General features: G+C 49.1%; 1 protein-coding gene and 1 long non-coding RNA gene across 11 annotated transcripts in view; one reads left to right on the plus strand and one right to left on the minus strand.

The window, feature by feature from the left end:
• Positions 1-25,894, plus strand: part of Prkag2 (protein kinase AMP-activated non-catalytic subunit gamma 2) — a 259,543-nt gene that overhangs the window by 90,939 nt on the left and 142,710 nt on the right. Inside the window, exon 1 of one of the 10 annotated variants that reach the window (XM_074060383.1) lies at positions 21,735-23,312. The exons of 8 other annotated variants lie outside the window; for them this stretch is intronic. In XM_074060383.1, coding sequence (XP_073916484.1) covers positions 23,219-23,312 — 94 coding nt within the window. In that variant the 5' untranslated portion in view covers positions 21,735-23,218. Of the gene's footprint in view, positions 1-21,734; positions 23,313-25,894 lie in introns of those variants that run through there. One more of the 10 variants, XM_074060402.1, reaches the window with a different exon arrangement.
• On the minus strand, positions 1,743-6,952 carry LOC141418637 (uncharacterized). Its single transcript, XR_012443309.1, has 3 exons — positions 5,569-6,952; positions 3,979-4,064; positions 1,743-3,298 (listed from the first exon to the last, which is right to left on the minus strand). It is a non-coding gene; the product is annotated as an uncharacterized lncRNA (long non-coding RNA).

Consider the following 25,894-nt stretch of genomic DNA (forward strand, 5'->3'; position numbering starts at 1 on the left):
TTGGAAACTAAGACATTTGTTTTGACTTACTTAATCCACAAATATGGCTTTCTGATTATGAAACTGACTACAGCTACAGCGCCAAACTAGGCAGCCTCACAGATTCGTCCTGTTGACTTTCACTGGAGAGGAGTCCTGAGAGCTTGACTAGGTGGTTCAACAGCTCATCCCAACAGGCTTGTGGGTAAATTCAATGGAGTGAGGTGTGATCCAGCCTCCCCCAGACTCCGGCCAGCTGCCCCAGAAATGGGAGGGAAAGAGTCATCAGGAAATAAGGAAGTCTGTGCACAGTATGGACAATTTGTTGTCCCTTCAACAATAAGGATCCTTGCATTTTTGAAAGGCTCCTTTGAGAACCACCTACAGGGGCCATAACGCTTTCTTTAGAATATTCCTGGTGATGGGCAATATGACCTTTTGAGGATAGATTTTTTTTCTTTTTGCAAGGAGATCTCTTTGGGAAAATAGCGTTAACTTATCTCCAGAAGTTAAGATGGAGTAGTAGAAATGCCAAAATGCAGTAATGAAACTGCTTTTCTTACTGATTGAAAATTAGCTTTAAAAATTGGGGGAAGGGAAGTAAGCATCCATTTACCTGTGCAGCAAAAGCCCATCTGGCTTCTACAAGGCGAGGGGTTCTTGGTGTCACAGATGCTCGCCTCATCGTCCTGGCCATGGCAGCTCCTAACTTGCTTTTCTTTGTTTTGAAGTATTGAGCGTCTATCTGATGTGACTCTCACCACTCACATTCCAGGATTATTCTCCTTGCACTCCTAGTGTAGAGCAGAGCATAAAAATGGAGGATGTTTTCCAACTTGGATGCTTCTTCCTTGTTCTTCGCTTTTGAGTCTCAGTGAGCAAGATGCATCACAACAAAAAAGCTAGGGCCAGTGAAGAAATGGGAAGACACTGCACCTCCCAAAGAAACTCCATAAATGTTGACTGACTGATGGGAGCGGTACTGAAGCATTGATGCCAGTGAATCCCTGTCTTTTTCTCAAACCCCTCAATGACTTTGTGACCAGGGATGACATTCAAAATATTGAGTAACCAGTGAGGTCTGAGCTCCTGACCACTAAGGACCAAATGAGACTGGCCTTAGCACTAGAGCCTTCCACTTGTCCTGGGGGCTTCCTTTATAGGTTGACCTTTTTGGCTAGATAGTGGGGTAATGGGTAGTACTGGAGTTTGAACTCAGAGATTCCTGCTTGCCAGGCAGGTGCTCTACCATGTGAGTCATGCCCCCAGCCCCTATCTCAGTGTTTTTAATTGTTGTGGCTGCCCTGGTATACTGCTGACTAGCCCTGGCCTTTCTAGCACAGCTCACCCATCGCTTGTTGGTCTAAAGTTTCTTAGGAAAGTCATGGGCTGCTGACTTTTCCTTCTGAGCAGTTTTGGCTCAGAGATAGTTTGTGGCCACAGACTTCATGAAGACATGCAGGAAGAGACCCAGCTTTTCTGCCAGACAGGGCCTCAGCATCCAGGGCTGCCTTGGGTGGCCCATCTGCTCAGGTGGGGTGCCTACAGACAGGTGCTAACAAGTGCCTAACCACAGCTGCTCTGCCTTGCCTGTCCTCAGACATTCAGCTGAGACCTGACTTGGAAAAGCATCAATAGAGACTACTCACAGACTTTTCTGACCTTGGGCAGAGGCAGGTTTCTGGAAAGTGAGCCCTCCTTTCCTAGGTAGCGCCCTAGCCGCATTCTGTGTGAGGTTCATACCTGCAGCAAATGTTCCTGACTGTACAGATGGCTGTGTGGCCCCTTCCTTTGGGCCTCCTAGGGCTCAGGCTGGCCCTGCCCCTGATCTCAGTGCAGGGTTTGGCCATGCCAGAGGCTGACTCAGTTGACAAAAGAGGGCCACTCATCTCAGCCCACCCAGGGCCCCTGGAACAGAAGCTTGGCCACAAGAGGGTAACTTGCAGCAACTCAGCCCCCTCAGTCCATGTGTGAGCACTGGCTGTGGAGACAGATGACTGATTTTCCTACTCACGTCTTACTGGATGGCTGTCTTGGGTCCCTGAAAGATAACAGAAGGAACACTTGGCTAAGCTTTACCCATGAACCTAGTTTCTCCAATCTTTGTTCCAGGACCAGCCTGTCACCTTGCAGAGAAGAAACAAGGTCTTCAGTAGATTGGAGACATTAAGCTGGTCTTGATCTTGAGCCCAGTCTATTCAGGCTTCCTCATCACTGCTGCCTTTGTTCCTAATTCCTGACATTTTTCTTCCCCGTGCTGCCAGACTCTTTCTTCTGGCTGAGGCACCTCAGTGCTTATTCTCCTGCTAAGTGTGACCATGGTGACATCTCTTGTCCGTTTAGACCTTTGCTGAGAATTTACCTTTTGATCTCTACTTCTCTATCCCTTGTCTGGGTTATCCTCTTGGATTTTACTTCGATCTTCACTTATAGCACCTGTCCTACCTGTACTATTCTGTAGAACCCAACACCCTCCTGTCACTGAACCCTAGCCCCTGAAGGTTCTGCCTGAAGTAGCAGGAGAGCTTACGCACAGGGCTGGCTTTGCCCAAAACCAAGAAAAGAGCAGTGTGGTCAGCCGTGTTCACCCGGGATTCCTCGGAAACAGCACCTGAGGCCAGTCGTGCACACTTAAGGCTCTGTTGAGGAAGGCAGGGGGGCTCAGGGAGGTGCAACCCCAGAGCCGCAAGAGTAGGGGCAGGAAAAGCTCAAATGAAGCAGAAAAGAAGGTGGAGTGCTACTAGCCATGTCCATGAGAGAAAATGGGATGTCTCCAGAAACCCAGAACTACGGTGGCCTGACCAGTCCAAGAGTTGGAAGCAGAGTGAAAGTGCAGAATTCATTTCTTCTGCATCCTGTCTCTCGGGTAAAACCTACCCTGTGGGGTATTAGCCACCCCCTTAAGTCTAGGTTGTGTTACCCAGCCCCCTGCACCACCTCTGATGGACCCAGGTCCCTATAGTTCCGGGTGAGACGTGGGCAAGCTGGGCACCATAAGGGACATCCTGGAGCAGAGCCCTCATACTGACAGAGGCCAAGCTAGCCAGAGAGTGAGGTGGGTTCTCCACTAAGCAAGCAGCTGGAGCTGGGGTCAGGTGGGGTCAGGAGAAGCTGAGGGAAACATCAAACGGCTCTGATATAAGCAGCTGGCATATGAGATGTGTTTTTCAAAATATGAGCTATGCTTTATCGATCCATTTTCTCTTGCTCATAACACTATAGCACAGAAAAGAGGTTTCATTCGGCTCCTGGTTCCAGAGGTCCAAGGTTGAGAGGCAGTGTCTGGTGATGGTGTTCTTGCTGGCAGAGTCTGGAGGCACTGCAGGGTGTCACATGGAGAGAGAGAGACAGCAAACACAGGCATAAGTGTGTGCCTTCTCATCTCTCTCTCTATCTAAAGCCACCAGAATTCATTCATGGACCCACCCTGATGACCTAACCTAAATCACCTCCCAACGCTCTGCCTCTAACCTCCACAACTGGGTTGTTTCTACCTTCTTAATGCCTCACACTGGGCCTCAAACGCCAACGTGAGTTTCCAAGGGGGAAAGTATTGGAACCATGGCGTGTGCATTCACGACATTGGCTTGAAGGCACTCATCTACTTTCTTCTGGGTAAAATCTAGGTTTTCAGTATTCTGAGTTGGGTGTGTCATGAATGAGATGCAATATTTAGCATCTGTGTGGAGGGACATTGTGAAATCAGTCAGGTCTCTCACTCTGATACAGTCCATGATGCCCTTTAACTGTATCCCTTCAACATCTTCTTGGCAATAGAAATATTAAAGCAGTTGCTTCTTAGGTCTGTGTATTAGACATGCTGTGTAATAAGTTATCCCAAGAACACAAAACCTGGCACGAAACAGTAACATTTATTGCCCCGTGGTGTCTTCAGGTCAGGGGCCTGGGTGTAGCTGCTCTGGTGTCTGGTTCTGGGTCGCTCACAAGGCTGCAGTCTCAAGGCTGGACTGGGAAGGGTCTACTTCCCATGTCACTCACCTGGTTGTTGGCAGAGTTCATATCCTCATGGACTGTTGGCCAGAGGCTCCTTGCTGTGTGGACCGCTCTATAGAGTATCTCATAACCTCAAGTAAGTGGAGAGACAAAAGAGAGTGCCATGAAACAGAAGCCATCATCTTTTATAACTTTATCCTAGAAATGGCGTGCCTCGATTTTAGCTGTATCTTCTTTTTTTTCCTTGATGGTACTGGGGGTTGAACTCAGGGCCTCAAGCTTGCTAAACAGGTGCTCTACCACTTGAGCCACTCCACCAACCCTTTTTGAATTGGTTATTTTTGAGATAGGGTCTCACTTAATGCCCAGGCAAGCCTGGACAGCAATCCTCCTATTTGTGCTTCCCTGTGTAGCTGGGATGACCAACACACTCCCCCAAAGTCATGTGTGCTAAAGACTTGATCCTCAGCCTGTGGTGTTATTGGGAGGTGGTGGAACCTTTAAGAGGTTGGGCCTTGTAGGAGATTTTAGGTCATTATGAGACACCAGTCTCCTCCTCCTCCTCCTCCTGTTCTTCCTGTCTCTCTCTTCCTTCCTTCCTTTCTTTTTTTCTTCTCTCTCCCTTCCTCCCTCCCTCCCTCTCTTCCTCCCTCCCTCCATCTCTCTCTTCCCCTCCTCCCCCTATCCCCTTCCTGGCCACCATGATGTCAGGTTCTCTGCTCCACTATGCCCAACTCACCATGATGGACTGAAACCTCTGAAATTGTGAGCCAAAGTAAATTATTCCTTCCTTAAGTTACTTTTCTCAGCAATAAAACATAACACAGAAAATTGGTACTGGGAGTGGAGCCATTGCTGTGACTATTCCTGACCATGTGGTTTAAAAGTCATTGGAATTCATTTGCAGGAGAAACTTGGAAAAGTTTGGTGATGTGTGCTAGAGAAAGCCTAGAATGCTGTAAGCAGAACTTCATGGGTGACTCTGATGGGATCTCAAAAGACAGGAATGCTGATAGAAATGCAGACTGTGAAGGCCAGACTCATGAAGTTTCAGATGGGAACAAGAACTCTTGGGAATTGGACTAGAAGCCATGCACGTTATAGTCTGACAAGAATTTGTCCTATCTTTTGTCCTTGTCCTGAGACTTTGTGAGGCTGAATTCAAAGGTGACAGACTATTAAAGTGGCAAAGGAGATTTCAAAGCTGCCCAGCATTCAGGGCGTGGGACACATTTTGCTGGTTGCTTTTAGCCAGACTTATAGTGAGAATTGGGAGAAAAAAATCAGAGCAGAAAGATTTGAGAAAACTTGAAATTTGCCTAGAAAAGAAGCTGCATGTAAAGTTGGGTCCAAAGAAAGAGTAGCTGCTAAAGAGATTAACACCATTAAAAAGAAGCTAGCACTATGCATCAGGATAATAGGAAAGAGGCCTGAGGGCATCTCAGGAATTGGTTGGACCTCACACATTGCATGCTCAAGGGGGCAATGATTGTAACTCATTTGAATGACTTTGCTTTAAAAAGAGTTTGGGTCACCCTGCATACATGGGGCTGCCTAAGTATTAGTTCCCTGCCTTCAACCCTCCAGGCACTCAGAAGTCCTACAGTCCTGGTCTAAGGGAGCACAGCTACTTACTGCTCAAGCTGGCAGCAGACCTTGGCATTTTCCGTTGATGCTGGTTTTGCAGCCATGCAGAATGTAACAGTTAGTTGCAGAGTCATGGAGGCTTCCACCCAGGTTTCAGAAGAAGAACTGGGAGGTTAGGCAATGTGTGGCAGGGTCAGAATCCCTGCAGGCAGCCCCTGAGATGGTGATGAGTGAAGTTGTGAGGGTGAAGCTGAAGATGCTTCGGAGACCCCAGGAAGTTAGAGATGCCAGAAAAATGAAACATGTGCTGAGGAAAGCTACAGGCAATGAGTGGAACCAGCCCAAGAAAGAGGGCCACATGGGCTGTAAGGCCATAAGGGTGGGGCTGCCCAAGCCCATTGGAGCTCACTCACATCTCGTCAGCACATTCCCTGGAAGCCAAGCAAAGAGTGCAGGATTTAAAGTTTGCCCTGCTGGATTTTAGTCTTTTTTGGTCCCATCCTCCTTTTGATGTCCCTCAGTCTTCCGTTTTGAAATGAAAATGTTTGTTCTGTGCCGTAATACATTGGCAGTATGTAATTTTAGAAAATTGTACAGGCACAAACAGCTGTGAGTTTGCCTTGACTCAGAGGAGTACTTGTGAACAATGTTGGAACTGTTAAGAGCATGGGACTCTTGCAGATGGACTGGAAGCCTTTTGCATTATGAGATGGATATGAGCCTTTTGAAGGCCAGGGTGGAATGTTATGGTTGATGTGTTTGGGGGTCAGGTTAGTAAGAGGTAGATTTGTGATAGTTAACCTTGATTGTCAAATTTATTGGATCAAGAAGCACCTAAGAGATCAGAAGCACGTCTCTGGGTGTGTCTATGAGGGCATTTCCAGAGAGGATTAACAAAACAGGAAGACCCACCCTGAATACAGGCACAATCTCATAAACTGGCAGCCCAGATGGAATAAAAGGGGGAAAAGAACAAACCCCACCAGGGCAGGCATTTTCTCTTTGTATTTCCTGATCAACACTCCTCTGCTTTGCCACTCCCTTCCTACCATGATGGTCAGAAACCTCTGAACCCTTGAGTCAAGATAAATCCTCCCTCCTTTTAAATTGTTTCTCTCAGGTATTTGTCAGTGCAATGAAAGTCTAACTAATACGGACTGAGAGGGAAGGGCCCGATAGAGGGGGCTCATGAAGGAACAGGAAACAGGGTGTCACTACCATGAGCTTGTGCCCATCTCTAGGGTGGTTTCACTTCTCCATTTGGCTGCTTGGTCATTTGTTTTTGAGGATGCCTCCCATTTTTCTTCATGGTCCTGCCAAGGCCACTTGTCCTCCCAGAGCTGCATGACCTGGAGTCAGTCAGATCCTGCCTGGACTATTTAGGGAGCTGCACACTCCCTACGTGTGTATGTGCACGCTCTGTTTGTTCTAGAAGGAGGTTCCTTAAGGTAGCAGTTGTGCCCTTGTCTCTCCCTAGAGTTCAGCCATGAGCTCTCAGCAGAGGCTCCAGTTTGATTCTGAACTCTCAGCAACCCTGTGAGTCAGCTGTTTCTCCCAGTCACAGAAGGCAAGTGGCTTGTTCCAGGTCTCAAAGCTTAGTAGTGACAGGTGATGCATAAGAGCTGGTAGGCTCCACGGCAGCAGGTGCTCATCAAAGCTTGCCTTTTTCCCACAGCCTCTGGATTTTGCTCCCAGGAAGCATCAAACTTCCCGTCCTGGCCTTCAGAAGCCTGGTGGAACTGACGTCTGTTCTCGCTGGTGGCTCTTTTTTATGGGGCCCATAGGGAGACAGACACGTGTTTTATGTGCCTGTCTCTGTTCCCTAAGCTTACTTACATGCTTCATAGCATGATCAAGCACACATGTGAGTACCATCAAGTAGCTAAGTGTGTCCCCTTCCTTCATGGGGCACATTTTTTCGCCTAATATCTTCCTATAGCTACGGAAGGTCATTTCCCAACCAGCAGGTGGGGCGGTGACCATGCTGCCCTTGGCTGCCAGGCGAGTACCTCTTCCTCTCAGCTTCCTTCCACCTGCTCTGAGCCCTCTCTCCCCCAAATCCCTCACATTTGCCAGTGTGCACAGCATGTTCCTTCCCATGGGTGGTGACAGACTCTGACAACCCATGACAGCTGCACCTTCCTCTCCCTCATTGCAGCCTGGTCTTGTTAGCACCACATAGAGTGTGAGGTAGAGTTGGTCTAATTCAGTCTCAGTGTCCCTCTCCCGGGGTCAGGGACTGGTTTCAGTGCAAGGTCAGGAGAAATTGGCTGGGCATTTAAGAAGGTGCCCCTTGCAACAAAGAGAAGAACATGACTGTGCTGTGGGGACATGGTTTCTAGAACCTATAGGACAAAGGCCCACACACACGGTGGCTGAGCAGAAGGTGGAGATGATGTCGGTGCAGTTCACATCACTGAGCTAACTGCCTACCTACTAAGTTGTCATTGTTTTTATAACAAAGCCTTCTTATTCTGTCTCTCTGAAGCTGCGCAGTACTGTAGAGGTTACTACAGCTTCCAGACTGATTCACACATCTCACCCCAGTGAGCTTTTTAGCCAAATGGTAATCAGTCAAGGTAAAGCTAGAAGAGTTAATCTGGAATCTTCCAAGCACAGGGCTAGTGGGATGGGGGCAGAGCATGGGAGCACAAACATCAATTGCCCCTGCTCTGAAGGAAAATGAAGCAGGGTAAAGGCTTGAGTAGTCGGGGCAGGTGCTGTTTTGTACAAGATGGTAGAGGAGGTTTCTCTGAGAAGACCTGACAGGTTATGGGAAGCAGCCATTCAGAGGTCTGGAGGCAGAGAAAATGCTAAGTGAAGTTTGCAAAAAACTCATTCTGGATGTCAATTGCTGGTTTTGTAAACCATCTTGCTTAGAGAAGTGACCAGGCAAGCAAGCTCTTCAGGTGAGCTTGCAGCAAGACCCAAGTTAGGTTGGAGTACCATGTTCTATAAATTCACCCCTGGGCTCTCTGCTCTGCCCCTTCCACCTTAGTTTACCTTTTAAATTTTTTTAAGCTCCCACACGGCCCAGGACGGATTGAAAGGCTCTGTAAGAGTATCTCATTGCTACTACCAACCCCTTGGGACAGCTGGTCGACCTGGAGCCACATCTGATTTCACTCATAGAAGAATGTAAGGTGAGAGCAGGTAGGGTCCTGTCTGGGAAGGCCTGCCAGGCTCACTGAATCTTGAGTTTTTCTGGCTTTTGGCTGAGTGGCCACTAGGGGGTGACATAGTCTCACATGCTGGAGTGGTTAGTCCTACCCAGGAAGAGATGCAGAAACCAGCCCTGCCTAGGTTTTCCCTCACCTTGAGGAGGTTCACCTTCAAGTGCACCCTCCAGGCAGAAGGAGGTTGCAAAGCAGACCATATGCCTGACTAGGCCTTGTCAAGGGGGTTGTCTAACACTGATGACATCCACTCAATCCCTGTCTCCCAAGAACCTGTTCAGTGCCAGGCCCTGGGGATGCTACAGTGAACAAACTGGCCCCTGCCCTCATGGGGATTAGATCCTGGGGACAGATTGGAAATAGGTACCCTAGGCACAAATGTGCTGTGAGGTACCAAGTGCCCTGAGGAAAATCAAGGGTACCCAGACAGGGGTGTGAGGAGCTGCAGAATATAAGAAGGTCATCAAAGGCCTCTCTGATGGGAGATATTTGGGCAGTGATAGGATGGAGCCAGGGAGGACCCAGGTAGACATCTGCAGTGTGTCATGCCTGGCAGAGGGAATGGCAGTTTGAATGTCGTTTGAGATCTGTTCTCTGTGTCAACAGGGAGCAGGTCAGTGTGGCCAGATCTGAGTGGGGGAAAGAGGGCTGCAGAAGGCAAGGTCAGGATTCCAGGTGGTAACTGAGTGGTGCAGGAAGCAGTCGGATATTGACTAGGAAAAGAACTCACACTTGGGAGGAATTTGTCTGTCCACTGCATGGAGAACACATGACAGAGATGGAAGTGGGGGCCCAGCTGAGGGCCATGGAAATTGACCTGGACATAAATCTAAGATCTCCGGCCTCCTTGGAGACTTCCTTCCAGTCCTGCTTTCTCTAGAGAGCCTTACCTGGTTGTGCTGACTTGAGCAACTGCTGTTTTAGATATCTTTGCAGCCTATTTCCCTTGTAGTAAGCTTCTATTGCCTTCTTGTCTCTTTGAAAATCATGTGTTGAACTCTTGTGCACTTGTGCCATTTTCCCAAGCTCCTCCAGTTCACAGCTCCTCATCCTCCTCCCCCGTCCCCCAGCACTAGTCAGTGTGATGGTTACCCACATGGGAAGAGCGCCCATCTCTAGGCTGAGCATGTAGCTAATAAAGAACGGACAGTTACTGCAACAGCAAAGAAGGCTGGCCTTACAGCAGCTCTGCAAAGGGGGGCAGGTTATTCTGGAGTCCCCAGTCTTCCTGTTCTGTCTTCTGCCCTCTGTGGGCTCCTGGGTCCCGAGTTCAAGTGCCTCTATCTCTCCCCCTCCTCCGGCAGATCAAAAGGTTCTGGCAAAGGTATTCAGACTAGGATAGAAGCTGAAAGCTACATAACTCTTAGCACTTGGCTGAGAAGGAAATTCTAGCATAAAACCGGTTGCAATGGATTCTGTTTTTGGAAATAGTTGCCTTCCCAGAACCCCATGATCTCTTGGGGGGAGAGGCAAGGTGGGATTTGTCCAGCTTCCCCCCCACCTACACTCAAATGAGCAGTCTTAGCAGGCAGCAGTCCACACCCAATGACTGCTACTGATGGACTCGCCCCACTGGGCATTGGGACATTATCTTTGTCCTACCAAAAAAAAAGAACAAGAAATTACTGACCTGGACAGCCACCTCCTCTGATTGCACCCAAGGCCACTCTAGGTCAGGGCCACAGGATCTGGTAGGACAAACAAAAAGCAAAAGTTGATGAATATAGCTGACACCAGAGACTTTACCTCGCCCAGAGAAGGAAATGTGCTTCACTGAGGCATGAAAATGAGGCACATAGCTCCATGGGGTAGTGGATTAAAGCCATTTTTTGACTACGGTCTGCAGGAAGAAATACATTTGATGTGGTAATCCAGTGCATACAGATATAACTAAAACCCATCTTTGGTGAAGCAGTATTTCTCCTAGACTATGTATTCTGCTTTCTACTCTGTTCTTATGCATGCTTCATCTGATCCACAAGGTCAATGTCATGACATTACTGGAGAGTGGTGATTGCAGTTTGGAAAATACCACCGTAGATGGTCAGAGAACAGAGGGCTGAGCTGAGTTTGGAATGTGTGCCCGGCAAGTCTGGTTAAGGCACAGAGAACTAGCTGGATAGAAGGAAGCCCTGGGCTCTGGCCAGAGATGTGGCAGGGTAGACTTTCCAACTCTGAGGTTTCCAAGACTAGCTCACAACTGTGACCCAGGTCATGTGTGCTCCAAGAGGAATTTCATTTTTTTTTTTCTGGTTAATTAGACTACTCCAGCTCCACCAGGAATGACTCAGAGGAGCAGGGAGCTGCCTCTCAGCTTCTTTTCCTCATCTCTTGCATCTGTGGATCTTGGGGTGAGGGGCAGGGGTGCTGGAAGAGCCCTTTGAAATTCAAATGTACTTGAGAAGGAGTTTATTTAACTTGTAAGACTTCTGGTCCTTTCACAGTGTTCCAGCCTTGATCACAGACAGCCCTCCCTTTTATATCCCAGCAACTGGAGTTTATTTTTCAAATAAAAGTCTGTTTTCCCATAAAACGCAGAAGGTTTTGTGCTGTGTGTGGAAGAATGAACCAGAGCTTTTAAGATTTTAATTTGGAGTCTCCAAGTCTTCAATTTACATGCCCAGGGTTTCCAGGAGCTGAAGATGCCCTGCCCTGGCTTGCCCCACAGAACAAACACAGGGCAGTTGGATGGCTTGTGCCATCAATGGGGCCATTGTGCCTAAATATAGAGCAGGAGCGGGGCTGAGCAGAGCGAGTGTAGTCCTCCAGTATTGAGGTCTGGGATGCGCAGCTGGTCACTCTGCAGAAGGCCTCGCTGACCCTCCTTAGCCTTGCCTTGAGGGCCACCACTCACATGACCTGCCAGTCAGGGTACTGTAGACAGACAGAGAGCCCCTTGGGAGTGCCGAACAGACAGGGCTAAACACAAGGTTTATCTGGTTGCAATTATGAGGTTCTGTGGTTACAAAGGTAAAGGAGAGCTTGGCGGCCTTCTGGGAGGCAAAGCAGAAATTAGTCACGAAGTCCTCCCCTCTCTGGGTGGGAGAGGCGAGGGAGATAGGGCAGCGTGAAGGGGCCAGGGGGCCCTGGTGGAAGCTGGAACCGGAAGTACAGTTGGTCGGCCAGGAAGGAGCAGGCATCATGGGGGCTGCCATGGCCTCCAGAGGCACTGCCCAAGGCTGGTCCATTCCCCTAAGAAGAGCCTGGGTGTCGCTGCTGCAGCAGCTGGGGGTCAGCCCCTGTGCAGGTGAGGGGAAGAGTGGACAAGAGGACATGCACCTGGTACCATGGGCACCCTGAGCCCAGGGCCTGAGTCACAGTGACAAATCTGTCAGGTACTCCCAACATTGTGGTGCCTTCATTAAAAAGAAGCCTGGGTCTCCCTGCCTCCTTGTCTGAAGTCACATGTTTGGTGAAGGCCGTGGAGCATTGCTTGTGTGTCCCTGACATGGCTTCTTTTGCCCCTGGCCTTCAGAGGAGGTCTTGGGGCCAGTAGGCTGGAGCTGATAGGAGAGAGACAGAGCCCCATGGGGCTACAGGTGACACCTCCTGAGGTGTGGCAGTAGGAGAAGGAGGGAGGGGACCGAGGTGGCTGAAACAACATGGTGTGCTTGTCCTCTTTCTGTAAGGAGCGCCCTGAAGGAGACAGATTGAGAAGCAACCCAGAGTCTCTTCACAAAGGAATGGAGGAGTGTGTAGTAAGCAGGGCAGGGGGCATAGCCCAAGTCTCTCCTCCCACAGCCCGCTGGGGGCACAGACCTCCTGGCCTTGATGTCCTTGACCTTACCGGCTTGTCACCCCTTGCTCTGGCTTCCCTGTCTGATTTTCTTCTTACAAAAATCAGCTGGCTTGGGGAATCTTCACTTTTATGGCCTTGTGAGCAGTGAAGTGCTTGGAAACTGAGAGGCACAGGCAGTCCCTAGCCCAAGGTCAGGTTTGGTGGTGCTTCGCTTCGCTTCTATCACAGGTAGAAATCAATACTAAGAGTGGCCCAGGTGGTCACTCCTGTCTGGGAGTCCTGGCCACCATCTGCAGGAACGTCCTAACTTATATAGGTGACATATACTAGTAATGCAAAGAAGGCAACACCAACAGTTAAACTAGATGATAGAAACATGGGGGAGACCCAAGGGGGACCCAGGAGCCACCCTGGTTGCCTTGAACCCAAGTCTGACCTGCAAGGCTGTCTTTAACAGCATCCAGTCACCTTTTCCTGTAAAATGCCAGAGAGTGCATATCTCAGATTTCAGGGGCCACATGGTCTCTGTTGTAACTACTGAGCCGTGATAAGACGTGAGCAAGGGGGCACAGCTGTGTCCCCATAAATCTTATGAAGCCAGGTGACTGGCAGGACTGGCAACTTGCTGACGCCTGTTTTTAGAACATAAATCTGATTCTGTCATCCCCAGTTCAACTCCTCAGTGCCTCCCCAACACTCAGAAGTGAAAATCCCATCTTACCATGGCTTACAGGGTCCTTTCAGTCTGACCCTGGCTAGCTCTGACTTCATCTCAGATGTAATCTGCATGGCTTCCTGCACTCAGGCATCTGATTTGTCCCGTCTGTAGGCCCTCTGCCCTGTTGTGTCTCCTGTTGTTCCCTTCAGGAGTGAGACTTGGTCCCCAGGTACTGGGGTGTCCCTGACAACTGCCCTCAGCTAATGAGTACCCCTTACCCAGGGTCCTGCACTTCCAAAGCTGGCCTGTACCCAGTAGAGGGTCACTGTGTGGGTATAGAGGACTGACCCCCAGACCCTAGCCACAAAACTCTCCGTGGGGCTCAGGAGGTCCACCTTGCCCTTCTGCCTCAGCTCTGCCCATTCTTTCCCTTCCCCATGGTGAATGTTGATCCTGAGAGAGCTCCAGTCTGTGTCCTGCATGGACCTAAAGGACCCTTCCTCCAGGCAGCCACAGGGATTTCCCCCTCACTTCAGGTCTTTGCTCTCACAGTGCAATACCAGAGAGGCAATAGGAAGGGAGGGAGAGAGGGAAAGGAGGAGGTGGAACTAAGCCACGCTCTGAAGACAGGTAGGAACTGGCCCAGGGAGAGGAGCCAGCCTACATGAGCAGCCTGGGAGGAGGCAGTCATGCCGGGGGAGATATAAGCAGGTCCTAGCCAGCCCTCCGGGCTGCTCCCGGGAACTTGGCCCTGAGTCTGTCTCCAGATGTTGTCAGAATCTGGAGTTAACCTGAGTTTTACCCCACACCTAGCAAAACAAGATTTGCTCTGGCTGGCCCTGCTCTGCAGACACAGCCCCGACCCCACTCTGCCCTGGCCCAGCCAACCCGAGGCCCTGGGACCTGCACAGGCTGGCTGCCGTGGGAGCCTTCCGGATGGGGCAGCTGGTGAGATGTGAATTCTGGGGCCTTCTGAAGAATGTGACTCATCTTGCCTGTCCACAAAGAAAGGAAAAGTATGTGTGGCATGCAGGTTTCCTGAAAAGTGCAGCCAGCACACGGTTCAGTTATGTGGCCTGGCACCCGGTGTGGGCTGGGAAGGGCGCCCTCTGGTGGCCAGCTGGGAGGCATGCAATCATTATTTGGGAGAAGTCAGAGCGCTGTCCTTTCCCACTGCAAATCAGAGTCCTCTGGCCTTCTAGGGCCTGCTGGGGGACAGTTCTGGAGATAGTCAAAGGACACACCATGAGCACTGCATCCTTGTCCCGACCTATTTCTTTCTTAATTACTTCTTTAAAACATCTTGACAATTTCAAATTTACAAAAAATTTTTAAATGGCGTAGAGTTCTTGTATAACCCAGATTTCCTAATACTAGCATGCCGTGAGTCCCTCCCTCCCTCCCTCCCTCCCTGGAGCATGTGCTCCTATGAACTCTGAGCTAAGTTGCAGACATAACGTCGTCCCTTTACCCCTAAATGCGTCAGTGTATATTTTACAAAACCAAGGTCATTCTAACCACAGTATAATTACCAAAACCAGAAAATTAATATTAATACCATATTAGCTAAACTTCAGGGAATCCTGCAAATTCTCCGTAACCTCTCTTCTGGAAGAGAAACGCTCCGCTCGTGACCGTGTCCCACGGTCCTTTCTCTTTAGTCTCATCTTCCACCACCACAGTGCTCGCCAAGTGCACACAGAGCACAGGCCATCTACTGTGTGACTGCCCTTGCTGTGGGTGTGTCTGACACTTCCTCAAGATCAGACTCAGGCTTAGCTGCTGGCAGGAGTGCCACCCGTCCCCTGCCGCGCCCCAGGCGCCACAGCACGGAGCCCGTGACTCTGCTATGGCACCTTCCTGGTCATGTGCGCTCCGGTCACTTGGTTGGGGGGCCGTCTGCAAGGCAAAGCTCTCCTCTTTAATAAAGTGTTGGTTTTTCCCCTTGTAATCGATCAGGATTTCTGGGGGAGCTAGTTTGGAGTTGTGTGAATACCTTCTTTCTCAGCCAGCCTCTGCTTGCTGGTTTTAACATCTGTCAGTGGTTCTCGCCTGAGTTGTTATATAGCGGTTGCCAAACGCAGTTTTCTAATTTTGTCACTAATTCTCCATTGGCTGAGGGGAGGAATTCTATTTCAGGAAGAGGATTACCATCTCTCCCTGTGTATGCATGCATCTGTGGGCACGTCTGTACTCATAGGTTTGCATTTTATTCGGTGGGTTGAAATTTCCTGTTGCCATATTTTCATGTTCAAGTTGTCCTGGACTTGGCCAGCAGGAGTCTCTTCAGCCTGGTCCCTCTGTCCTTTGACCATCCCTACCATGCTGTAAGCACTTCATAACTTTCTGGCTTATTTTGTACTTCCCCTGCCCCAACCCTGGAACCAACCATTGCTCCAAAGGGCTCTTGTTCCTTTTGGTGACAAATAGTATTTCGAAATAAGACCTCAACACCAGACATGCCTGTTGCTACTGGGATATCATTGCTTCAGGGGCCTCTCAGCAGACAAATCATAGACAACTTAATGGTACATGCCTATAATCCCATCTACTCTGGAGGCAGGATTGGGAGGATCACAGTTTGAGGCCAGCCTGAGCGAAAAGTTAGTGAGACCCTATCTTAACTAACAAGCCAGGCTTGGTGGTACACACTTGTGGCCTCAACTGTGTGGGAAACATAGGTAGGAAGATCATAGTCCAGGCTGGCCACAGACAAAAACATGAGACTCTATCAGAACAATAACAAAAGGAAATAAAAAGGGACTGGGTATGGCTCCTATGGTAGATCACCTGCCTAGCAAGTGTGAGGCCCTGCATTCAAACCTTCGTACCACACACAAAAAAAGTGGCCATTAGTGACCATGATGTGGTGCTTCACTGTGGTTTTGACTTGCCTCTCCCCAGTTATGTTGAGTTTTTTCACGTTCTCGCCATTTGTGTACTTCTTTAGAGAGATGTCTCATCACGTCTCCTGTCAGCTCTTAATTGTGTTGTCTTTTCATTGTTGAGTTGGAGGAGTCCTTTCTAGTCCAGGATACTGGGCACTTATCAGATATGTGACTTGCAAATATTTTCTGCCTTTCTGTGAACTGTTTTCACTCTCAGTAATGTCCTTCAATGCACAAAATTTAGTTTAGTTCTGACAACTGCAAAGTTTGATGATCAAAACTGCTTTATAGTACTGCTCCTTAGTACCTGGCCTATGTAGACACTTCAGTTTGTTGAGATGGAAAAGAAGGAAAGGGAGGGGATGAGGACGTGGGCAGTGGGAACCATACTCATTTCTCCAAGGCATGACCCTCAGGACAGAGGTGCAGGGAGGCCCTGGCCCCTGCGGAAGCCCAGGGCATGGGTGATGGGCCCAGGGACAATGTCCCATGAGCTCTGCAGCTGACGAGGTGCTTTTGCTATTTTGTCTGTGTGACCTCTTTGAGAACCCTGTGAGATGGGCTCAGGCTGTACTAGGATCTGTGTTATGGGAAGGGTGTGGGAGGAGCATCTAAATGGCTCCAGATCACGTGCTCCTGCACAGCTCTCAGGTGCTATGTTTGACCTAAGCATCTTAAGCCCTTCTACCTGCCATCTTGTCTCACCCATGTTTCACTATTAAGAAGAAGCAGATCAAAGGCAAACTTCGGCTCAGGCCTCACATTCTGCACTAGTGACTTCCAAATGAATGCAGTGCGGAAGCAGTTGGGGTCCTCCTGTGGAGCCCCAGATTCCAGACAGTGACAGTCCTGCTCAGTTGTCTGGCAAGTGAGGCTGGGCTAGGCAGGCCCTCGCTTTCTGCTAAGCCTGAGAATTCACCAGGCCTTCCCCGTGCCAAGACTGGGGCACATTCCTATCTTGTTTTCTCATTTTTAACAGAAAATCCTATGCTTGGCCTTTAGAAGTTTACAAACCATCACTCTGGAGTCTTTTGAGCCCAGAAGTCACCCTCTGGGCCACTGAGAAGCTAGAGTGAGGAAAGGGTCATTGTCACTTCCCCACTCTTGTTTTGAGGACCTTCAGAGCCCATGGCCTGGTGGGCTTTTAGGGAGATCTTGATGGGTGGGTAGCTGGTAGCCCCCAGGGATGCCGGGGCCCACAAAAACGGATTGAGTCAGGCCCCCACCAAGAACCTTTCCTGGACAGGTGATTCAAGAATTTAAGGAGATCTAGGGATTTCATACTTCGTAGGTGCTGCATCTCATCTCAGCAGACTGAAAGTAATTACTGCTGTTGGTTTTCCACCTTTTTGTCCCTTTTCTATGTCTTTCAAATGAAACTGCTCCCATGGTCACTGCCAGTTCTCAGTGGGCTTTGACATCACTGGTATGAGTGAAGCTGTGTGAACAGAGGTGGTTTGTTTCTGCCAAGAAAAACACTCTGTCACTCAAAGAGCCTCTGAATTCTATTTCCTGTTGGTGACACGTGGCTGTGCATGACTGTGAGTGTGCTAGGGTGACGTGGACACACATGGATGCCTGAGTCAGGAGGAGAGGGGTACTCATGAGAACTGTGACTCATACACAGCCTCCAAGGAAAGGATGAAGGAGGCCCCAAGGAGGTGACACGGTAGTTCACTGGGAGTCAAGTGACCTTTAGAACTCTCCATGAAATAGGACACAGTATTTTGTAACCAGCAGGAGAGCTCTGGTAAACGGTACTAAGTCTGCTGCCCAGCTCCGAGGGTCCTGCACCTCTCACATCCTGGGATTTTTGATTGGACAGCAGCCATACAGGGATCTGGATGCTGTTCAGGCACTGTCCTATGGTCCCAAAGGTTCAGAGCAAGTCCTTTAGTTGGTCATCTATTTTGCTAACACTCTTGCAACAGAGGCAAAGCAACCAGAGATCCTAAATGCCCTGGAGAAGGAACTCAGAGCCAGCCTCTGAGCCCAGGAAGAAGGTGTCTGTAGTAAAGATGGTCCACCCTGAGTCTCAGCCACTTTTATCCCTTCTAGGTCACTGGTGACAGTTTCAGTGAAACTCAACACCTGATGTGGTACAGGGAAGAGGAGAGTCTGGGGTCTGTTCTCAAATTTGATTTTAACGTAATTGGAAGCCTGAAGGCAGGGTGAGCTACAAGGCTGCTGGTCCTGTTGATATTCCATGGACTTCTGGGTGAGGGTACAAAATGGAAGTTAGATGTCTGCTATGGTGTCCACAACAGAGACCAACAGTCACACTGGCAAGTTCTGGGTGGATTCCTACCTCAGTCCTGGAATGCACCCAGGCTACTGGACAAGAGATGTGCCTTAGCGCGTTTCCCATGCAGTGGGACTGGCCTCCCACTCACCAAGGACTAAATGTTTACCTCCGTGATTTGGGTCACCAGGGTCTCCAAAGAGCTCTCATACATCAGGAGGGTGGACAGTATGCTCATTCACCCAAAGAGCTTGGAAATGCGGGTGTTGCCCCCGGCGCTGTGCTGTTCACAGGTCTGCAGCCCCTGTGACCTCTCCTTCTTTACCTCTCAGCACCACTGTCTATTGGACAATCTGGCTTTTGACTGTTTTGCAGAATCCAGATGCATGGTGGCCATCAAACCTGGTCACATCCGCACATTAGGTTTCACTGGACACAGGCACCTTTGGCTTCAATGCCAGAGTTTCAGCTGGCCAAAGTCGGAGCCCTACAGAGGGCAGGGGATTGCACCTCCCTTAGCACCAGAACAGTAGCTAGTACTTCCAAAGGGTCAGGGGAGCTCTTGTCCCTTGGCCTAGCTCACTGCTCCTGAGCCACCTTAGGGACTCACTCTGTAAGGGCCAGTTCTGTTCCTTTTTGGGGTAGGATCCCTGCCATCAGCAAGCTTTCAGTCTGGCTAGGAAGAGATTTAACACAGAAAACAAATAATGAGGCAAGCTGTAAGTGTGAAATGTCTCCAGGTGCTGAGCTCCAGTTTGTCTGTGTTTCTCGTTGTTGAGTGATGCCAAGTTTACAGCTGAAATGTAGAATAACCCATCCCCCCAAAAAAAGACATAAGAAGTACAATTAAATTGCCTATGAGTCCACGCCTCTCCAAATCCTGTAAAACTGGGATCAGGTGGTATCTGCAAGGCCTCCCACCTTGCAAGGCCTCAGCACAGGGGGAGAGGGTTGCTGATTTACGCCATCTTCGCCCCATTACTTGTCCTATTCCTGCTTCAGGGCAACCAGGAGCGTAGTTTTTAGAGATTGATCCAGGAAGACCCTGGCCCCTTTAAAATATATTTTAAAAGACTGTTTCATCTTGTGAGTCCCTTCTTTTCTCGGTGCTTCCCTTAAAAAAAAAAAAAATCCTGAGTGTGGAATGCATTACACCAAATTCCGTCCCCAAATCACAATTGTGTGGAAGAGAGCGGGGAGCTGTGACAAGGGAATGTTAGTGCCCATCCTCTTGTGAGTGGGAATCTTCCAGTCACTTAGCTGCCATGTGAACGTGTCACCTCTCCCATTGCTATTTGAATATAACTCTGGGATAAAAAGCTTTGCCCCAAGTTAAGGAATTTCAGGCGTACGGAATCAAACAGGAAGACCCCCATGGGTAGGGAGTTGATCTTTAAGTTTTTGGGACTTATGCAAGCCAGTCCCTGCCGTGTTGGCACCTTGAAAAGGACCAAGATTACGGGCCATGGTGGTGCACACTGTAATCCCAGCACTTGAGGCTTGCAGATTTGAGGCCAGTCTGGGCTACATAGTGAGACCTGTCTCAAAAATCAAAACTCAAACAAACAAAAAGAGTAACCCCAGCTACCTGGAAGGTGGAGATCAGAAGGATCTCAACCAACAAACTGGCCATGGTGTCAAACACTTGTCTTACCAGCTACAGGAGAGGCGTAAGTAGAAGGATTGCATCTGAGGTAGACCCTGGGCAAAAACATAAGACCCGATCTGAAAAATGAGTAAAGCAAAAAATGGCTGGTGGAATGGCTCAAGTGGTAGAGTGCCTGCTTAGCAAGTGTGAAGCCCTGAGTTCAAACCCCAGTAAAAAGAAGGGAAAAAAAAAAAAGAAGGAAAGAGGGGGGAAGGGAGGGGAGAGGGTGGGGGGAGAGGGAGAATGGGGGAGAGAGAGAGAGAGAGAGAGAGCAAGCCAAGATTGGAATATTTGCACCACAGAAATTGGCAGGCACCACCCCTCAAACCTCCTCTCTCTCATGGAGAGTTCCTGTTTAATAGTAGCCAGTGCCCACTGTTTCCACACTCTGAAACCCTGTCTCCCTCACTAGTCCCTGGACACAGTTGAACCTGGGAAGAATGTTCTGAATGAGGTTAACACGTGCTGCCCAGGTGAGGGGTCCGTGCCTTTGTACCCACAGTGAAGGTTGTCATGTTCTTGATCCTGACCCCTAGTCCTCTTGCCCAAAGCCTCCAGGATCCTTCTCTTTGAACATAGAACTGTGATGTACCACAACCAGCTTCTACTGAATCAAGCCACCTCCTCCACCTCTTTTCCTCAGTGGCAGACAGTGACCCTGAAAGATCCAGGCATTATTTTCTGCACTTCACCTCTACAAAGGCAAATTCAGAGGGTGGCCCAGAGCTGGTCTACAGGGCAGAGCAAACAATACAGTCTGCTCTTCTTCTGTGCTCAGCCACCTAGAAATGTCCCTAAGTGAGGCAAGCTGGTCTGTTTGTTGGGCCGGATGCACTGTGCACCCATGGGACACACAGAACGCCCGTTCTGTCAAATCAGCAACGCCCAACTTGCCTTGGACTCCCATGTGGCTGGCCTGTGCTACAGGCGGGACTCTGGTGCAGATCATGACCGTAAAACGTGAATTTGCCCCTTTGCCTCTAAACTGTCCAGTCCAGAGGTCAAAAATTAGTGAAAAGAATGCAGAGGGAGGCACTCCTTTTGTGCACAGGGCTCTTGGAGGTCCTGCAGGAGCCTACCCATGACCTTGAACTCTTACCCTAACTGTCGTTGACTTTCTGAATGTATGAGTATGAGAAGTGTGGTTCGGGGAAAGACGTGAATTTGGGTGTTTAGACTGATCTACGTCAAGGCTCAAGTCCGTGTACCCCAACTAGTTAGCTGTGTGACCCTGCTGAGCTACTTCTCTGACTCCCAGTTACTCATCTTTAAATGAAATGGTGTTAATATCTTCCCTTTAGCTTATTTTTTGGGGGGGGATATAAAATAACAATTGTAAGGTGACCAGTACCCCTCTTGGCATATAAAAAGCGTTCACTAAATGGAAGTTATTATTTTTGCTAATTAAAATACAGTTCTTGGAGGACAAGAATGTCTTTGAATTATTCGGTTGTACCTAATTTCCTCAGTCAGCAACCTCTGGTACATTCGCTAGAGGCTTAATAACCACTTGCTAAGTGAACGGTCATAGACGTGCAAGTCCAGGGCCCTCAGGCCTGCCTCAGTTGCTGTTTTTTGTTTTTTCCACATGAACTTAAATTAATTCCCTTTTAGTCACTAAATTTGGAAGTATTTCTTTTCACGAACTGTATTATGTAACAGGGTAAGAGTGTTGGTTTAACATTCTTTTCATTTAATGTTTTATTCAAACTTACTTCTTCCTTGCTGGCATATGTGTTCAGTGATCCTTACAGATTATTTGCTTTGTTTTGCTATTTTACTGTTTGTAGTTTTTATAAGACAAGGTCTTGCTGTGTAGCCCAGGCTGGCCTCAAAATTTGTGATCTCCTGCCTCAGCCTCCTGAGTGCTGGGATTGCAGACATGGGCCACTATGCCCAACTTGCTATTTTATTTTTAAATCAAGAGAATTTTTGTTTGAAGCTGAATTGATTTTTTAAAAAATCTTTTTTCAGAGTTTAATCACCTACACAGATAATTCACTAGCATAATGGGGGCAATGGATTTGGTGACTTGTTCTGAAGTCCAAGTCCTTGGTGAGCTGTACTGACCCGGACTGTTCCCCCACCCCACCCTGTACAAAAGGCCTATTCAGCCCTTAAGGCCAACTCAGTCCTCTTTTCCAGGCATGGCAGGGGGATCTTTCCTGTCCCTCTGTGCTGACACTTCGTCCATTCCAGCCACTGTGGCACTGATGACATACTCATAGCTTCTTCCTGTCGTTGGCATTGTTCAACACTTGACCTTGACCTCTCCCACTCACTGAGGGCCAGACCTGCTTTGCAAGTTGTTTCTGCATCCTTGCTACAAACATTAGATCACCCTATTGCTTGCTATGAGTGTCCCCCCATAACGATGGGTCCTAAAGTAGAGGAGCAAGTGGGAAAGGGGGAGAGGAAACTGTGTTTAGGAGTGTCTGTCAAATAGCCCCAGGCCATGGGTCTTGGAAAATTCACAACCCCAATCCAGAACCTCAGTTTCCCCATCTTTAGCACGAGGGGTTAAACTGAATCCCCTGTAAAATCTCTCTGAGCTCTGCTATTGCACAGTTCTCGGCAAGTACAGAGCTCAGATTACATGTTTGCTGAAAACTTTTCGCTAAATTCCAGGGCCACCCTATCTGTCCTTGGAGATGATCCCGTCACCTTCCCGGAGTGGAGTATAAGCCAAAGTAGATTCAGCGGTTTCCAGCCCAGGCACTTTGGCTTCTCCACAAGCCACAGCCGTAGCTCCTGACCCACAGAGTCCTGAAGTACACGCATCAAAATAGTTGCGTGATGTCATAATGGGACTGCGCTCTGGCCAATTGGTGCCAAGAATTGTCTGCACGGGGTGGTTTCCTTTTACAGTCTTTTTAAAGAGACACCATTCAGCTCTGCACATGACCAGCAGGCTGTGCTCCCTCTGCCTGTTTAGTCTCCCCTCTTTCTTTTTCAAGTTTAAGGAGTGTCTCAGTGCGCCACTGACCTTAACTGCATAAACAGATCCCCTGCGCAGTTCTGTTTGTGCCTCTGGCACCTTCTTGCCTACTTGTAGCTGCTCCGGTCAGGATTCCTCTTCTCAGGACAGTCACTTGAGAGAGACCCGCATAGGATTACCCTACGGGCACCCGTGGCTGCTGGTCCCAGAGAGTGACACCATCGTGTGAGTCCGAAGGCTCCTGGTGAAGACACTTGGACTCAGCCAGCACTGCCTCTCAGAGTGTTGGTGAGCCCTGGCTGCCAGGCTGATGCTTCGCCCCTTCTGGTGACCTTCCACCTGGGACTGACACCAGTTCTGTAGATCCTGATATGTTCACCTGTCGCTGCTCCTGTGGCCACAGCTACTCATGAAGCGCTTCGGAAGTCTCAGGGGCAACAAGAAACCCAAGGACCAAAACCGAAGCACTCAGAGACGCCAGTCGGAGCCACATGGCCTTTTTGGTAGGACACTGTCCTTTCCCTGCTTCTCTGATGGCCTGTGCTGTAGGAGGGGACCCCAGGGTGGTGGGTGTGTTGCCATTTGCTTCCTCTTGCTCTGGGTGTAACCCTGAGCAGTAGGTAGAGTGCAAAGTGACTCTCTGCCGACTGTCACATTGCTGCTGGGAACTGCCCAGCGTCACTCTTTCTGAAGCTGTTTTCTTTCTCTGGTCCCACGAGGCTTAGTGCTCTGTTGGACGATCACTCATTTAGGCAAAAACAGTGGGACGGGGAGGGGTAAGAATGGAGACAAAGTGTTCAAAAAGAAATGTGTCCGTGTTGATAAAACTTGTCAGAGGTTAGTTGGGAAAAAAAGACTCCAACCCCAGTCCTGTGGCTGAGTGACGTGCTAGATCAGGATTAAGGTGGGTGGGAAAACACCTGCCTCATTTGTCCCATGAGAAGAAGCTTGTTTTGAGGTTCTGGCTTCTGGGACCTGCCACAGAAGGTTTCAGGGATTTTAAACCAGCGTGGCTAGAATAGGTGGCATCCATGGTTCAGTATTTGCAGAAACTACAGACGTTGGGTGAGTTGTGCCCTGTCTGTGTGGAGCCAAGTAGGTGGGTTCCAAAGCTTTCTTGTCTTCAAAAGGGCCTGGGTGAGCCCTGCCCACTCAGCCTTGGATGATAGGTGTTACGTTTTTAGAACCCACGTAAGTCATTGCGGGCGTCAGTGTGCAGAGGGAGTGGGATCTTCCTGGGCAGCCCACCGTGAGACAGAACAGCAAGACTCCCACAGAAGCTGTGGTTGATCCACTCAGTCACAGCAGAGTGGAGAGGACACAGCCCAGTGGGTGAGGAAAGATGGGGAAAGCTGAGGGAGCCTGCCATTGTGTCCCTGTGTGGAATATAACATGGTGAGTGGCACAAAAAAAAATTGTCACATATGTAACAAGAGATGACTTTGGCAAAGCATCTTGGCAGTAAATAAGAAGTGGAATAGTAAGAAAAGAGAAATAAACACACGATCCACCTGTTCCTCTTGCCACATCTGATTCAGCAGTGCCCTGGATGGCCTGGGTGGGCTCGGGTCTGGAAGGGTCAGTGAAGGACACAGTGGTTCTTGAATTCGGGGAGTTTTCAATCTAGTTAAAAGGAGAAAATTCATGAAAAGAATAGTATCCCATTGGTGAATTTACAGAGGACTAGGACATCTCACCCCAACAGGGAGGGGAGGGACAGGACAGGTTTCCAGGACTGGTCATTCAGTGACTGGTCTAAAAAGAAGGCTCTTATTTTAAATAATAAAGAAATAAGCACTCATTAACTATGGAATTAAATCTGAACCTATTATTGATCTAAAAATCTGGTTCCACTAGTGGGGACAGGCAGGCAGACCCGTTATTAAATGCCTGTGTGTGCCAGACAGTGGTTTCTACCCTGGTGTTTAAGAGCTGGCTGTCATCCTGTCTCCTATGCTTCTGAGATAAAAAATATTTGCACCTCCACCAAGTTTCAAAAGGGCTTGTATGCAGATGCCAGCTCTGACCTCAGGGCCAGGGAAATCAGACTCTCAGAGTCCTCAGGATTTGGAGAGCAAGTGGAAACCTGTGTTTTCTGCCTAGGCCAAGGCTACTCTCATCTCAGGTGGCCAGAGCCAGGTATCTGGGTTTATCACCTGTCTGACTTTTCCTTTTGTCACAGTAAGCCAAAAGCTTGGCAGACAGGAGGTCCCAGACCCTCCAGTGGGCCTGGGTCCACTGAGTGAAGGAAAAACAGTCAAGAACTGTCCGGGAAACCTCCCTGCTACCTCCCCCCAGCTCTGCCTGGCTAACCTGTGAAACCACCCCAGTCAGCCAGCTTGTGTCTCCTGGCCTCTTGATGACGTGGTCTCTGAGGGAGGGTTCTATCAGTACCTCAAACCCTAATCTCAACATCACTGATTCTCTGCAAAACCTCAGTGGCTGTGTGATGGCTTTACAACATCCCACTCCAGCTGGGTAGTATGGAGGGCTGCCTGCCATCCAGCATCATGGGAAGCATAGATAAAGGATTGAGGCCTGATGTCAGCCCTGGGCAAAAACGCCAAGACCCTAGCTGAAAAAGAAACTAAAGCAAAAAGGGCTGAAGGAGTGGCCCAAGTGGTAGAGCACCTGCTTAACAAGCGTGATGCCCTGAGCTCAAACTCCAGCACTCAAAAAGGAAGGAAGGAAGGGAGGAAGGGAAGGAAGGAAAGGGAAAAAAACCTCACTCCACACTCTTCCCTTTTCTCTCAGAAGAATTGCTTCAGGATTCAGTTTTAAATCCCCTTTCAGCAGCCTCCTGTCCTTCACACAGCTCTTCCTATTGCACAAGGAACTTAGATGAGGACTTGTGTCCCCGGGAAAGCTTCCATAAGGTGCTGAAGTCCCTGCCTTTTACCTATCCTCCATTTCCCCAAATGAGCCCCTCCTTTGGTGGTCAGTGCCCATCTCCTCTGGTCCCTACAGGGTAGAGCCACTCCCCACAAGGACAAGAATAATAGCTTTTCTGCCATTCCTCTGGCCAAGTGACACATCCTGGTTACACATGTACACACACTGGATACGCTCACACCTGCGTACACAC

The sequence above is a fragment of the Castor canadensis genome, chromosome 2 (assembly GCF_047511655.1).
Source record: "Castor canadensis chromosome 2, mCasCan1.hap1v2, whole genome shotgun sequence".
In the NCBI taxonomy this organism is placed as follows: domain Eukaryota; kingdom Metazoa; phylum Chordata; class Mammalia; order Rodentia; family Castoridae; genus Castor; species Castor canadensis.